Genomic DNA, 2,028 nt, shown 5'->3' on the forward strand with positions numbered 1-2,028 from the left:
CTCACTTAAAAAAAAAAGGGTTTTCTTTGAGCATCAGATTTTCAAGGAAATCAAAAGCTAAAATTGAATATAAATTTGATGGGTGATGGGTGATGGGTGATGGGTGATTGGTGATTGGTGATGGGGGATGGGGGATGGGGGATGGGTTGGGGCTGCTCTGTATCTGATATGTAATTTCAAATTTGAACTGAAGGCTAGAAGCAGTAATTTATGGGTTGAAAAAGGAAGACCCACACTTGCATTTCCATCCTTCAGGCTCATAGTTTGCATACTGAACTCCAATGTGGTCAGTGGTGGTGGGGATCTGAACTGCATCACATGGAATGCAGCCTTGACACTTGTGGTTACAGTTTGGTGGCCTTGACCCAAGTGTGCTCAGCCCTCTGTATGCTGCCCCATCCCCATTTCTTGGTGTTCCTCTGCGCTCAAGTCCCTTCAAAATGCACAAAAAATCAGGCAAACATTGATGTGTACGATCAAACAAAACCACTGAGCTAAGTACTGAGAATGCTCACCTGTTTTGAGTGAAATACAGCTTTTGGGGATTCTGGAAATTGCTCTGCTTGATCACACATGGAAAATTAGTCAATCAGCAGTAAAGGCTGTTGTGTGGAAGAGCAAAGGAGACAGGGAAGAATCAATCAAAAGTATCAAACACTTTGGCTCCTAAGGCATCAAGTCATTGAAAAGGAACTCTTTATTTCATTTCACTGAAAAAGGTGAAGGGTGGAGTGAGAAAATGGTTTCCTCCAAATGGGTTTCAGAGGTAAAGACATGAAAGTAGCTAACCTTGTTGCTGAGCTGCACTATCTGGTGCAGAAGGACTGTTTGTTGCAGCAACCCAAGTCATCATGTGCAGGGAAGCTATTAGAAAAATGAAAGTTTTTCTCTTCATTTTTCTGAGGACCCAGATGATGATGGAGATGATAAATTGGTAATTGCAATGAGAAAAAGAGAGCGAGAGAGAGCGAGAGAGTTGAAGATAGTTGTTTTCACTCACACTTGAGCAGGCCAGAACAGGCCAAGCATGAATACAAAACTGATAAAAAGGCTGCAGAACAACCAACCTTCCCAAGAAGCAAGCTATGATCTTTCCAAGGAAAAAAAAAGGTAAGGATTTTCCTTGCCAAGTCTCTTTTCCGGGTTATTGGTGGAGAGATATTGCTTTACAGACAAGTGATTCTGCCTTCTTGTCAAACAGAGCAGATTCAGACACTTGCTGCCTTTTGTCAACTCACTTGAAAATGCCTTAAAAAAATTAACAAATCCCTTAGACTTTATGATTTATTCTCTCTCCCTCTCCATCTGCATCTAACTTTAGTGTTTGATTGCAAATTTACATGCCTCCTTACTAGGGAAAAGAAATTCCCATTTTTGGGCCTTGAAGACCCTACAACATCCCCTATGAAACTACACAATTTGGTAAAGGCTCCTTGGCCTGCCTTGACTGTTGAGCCTCCTCTGTGACTACATAATACACAATGCTGATAAAAGCAGAAAAATTCTGGAAAAACATAAATAATTGAGCCACCTCACTGGTTGGCACTGATCAGAAAGATTAATTGGTTGATTAGATGAATACAGTACATGGGGTTTGGTCAATTCCATACAGTCTGGATCATCTGCACAAAAGGGTTAAAAGATGTATAATTGCTGCCACTGGTTATCTTCAATTGTTAATGACCTATCCCAATCATTTATCTAGTGAGTTACCTCTCTACTCATTAGTGGTAATAGACTGCGTAGTACATGTGGTTTTTCATCACCATTTCAGCTCTCTTTGCAGTATATCAACTTCCCATCTGGATGGAAACCAGGGAACAAACTTACCCTAAAATGGAACAGACTCTGCTGTTGGAAATATTCACTATCAGGGTGGCCTATGCCCATGGTTACTTTCTTGGGCTTTTAATTTGCAAAAACTCAGAGCATATAAAATGGACAAAACCACCTCTTTACTCATCTAACTCAGATTCTCATCATAAATGGATATCAAGCTGTGAAATAACAGTTCATGAACTAATAATG

The 2,028-nt window shown here is 40.4% G+C and overlaps 1 protein-coding gene across 1 annotated transcript; it reads right to left on the reverse strand.

Annotated features, from left to right (window-relative positions):
• Positions 1 to 1,276, reverse strand: LOC104880629 (EPIDERMAL PATTERNING FACTOR-like protein 5). Its single transcript, XM_010657873.3, has 3 exons — positions 790 to 1,276; positions 516 to 559; positions 1 to 433 (listed from the first exon to the last, which is right to left on the reverse strand). Exons 1-3 carry the CDS (start codon positions 893 to 895, stop codon positions 209 to 211), a joined length of 375 nt encoding a protein of 124 aa, XP_010656175.1. The 5' UTR covers positions 896 to 1,276; the 3' UTR covers positions 1 to 208.
• Between the last annotated feature and the right edge of the window lie 752 nt (positions 1,277 to 2,028).

The sequence above is a fragment of the Vitis vinifera genome, chromosome 11 (genome assembly GCF_030704535.1).
Source record: "Vitis vinifera cultivar Pinot Noir 40024 chromosome 11, ASM3070453v1".
Classification (NCBI taxonomy): Eukaryota; Viridiplantae; Streptophyta; class Magnoliopsida; order Vitales; family Vitaceae; genus Vitis; species Vitis vinifera.

What these genes read in the sequence shown, in the direction of transcription:
- LOC104880629 (XM_010657873.3), bottom strand. Translation starts at nt 895, where the DNA reads ATGAAGAGAAAAACTTTCATTTTTCTAATAGCTTCCCTGCACATGATG. An exon ending in TAGTGCAGCTCAGCAACAAG is followed by an intron (nt 560 to 789) that starts GTTAGCTACTTT and finishes GTGATCAAGCAG; the next exon opens with AGCAATTTCCAGAATCCCCA. An exon ending in CTGTATTTCACTCAAAACAG is followed by an intron (nt 434 to 515) that starts GTGAGCATTCTC and finishes TGCATTTTGAAG; the next exon opens with GGACTTGAGCGCAGAGGAAC.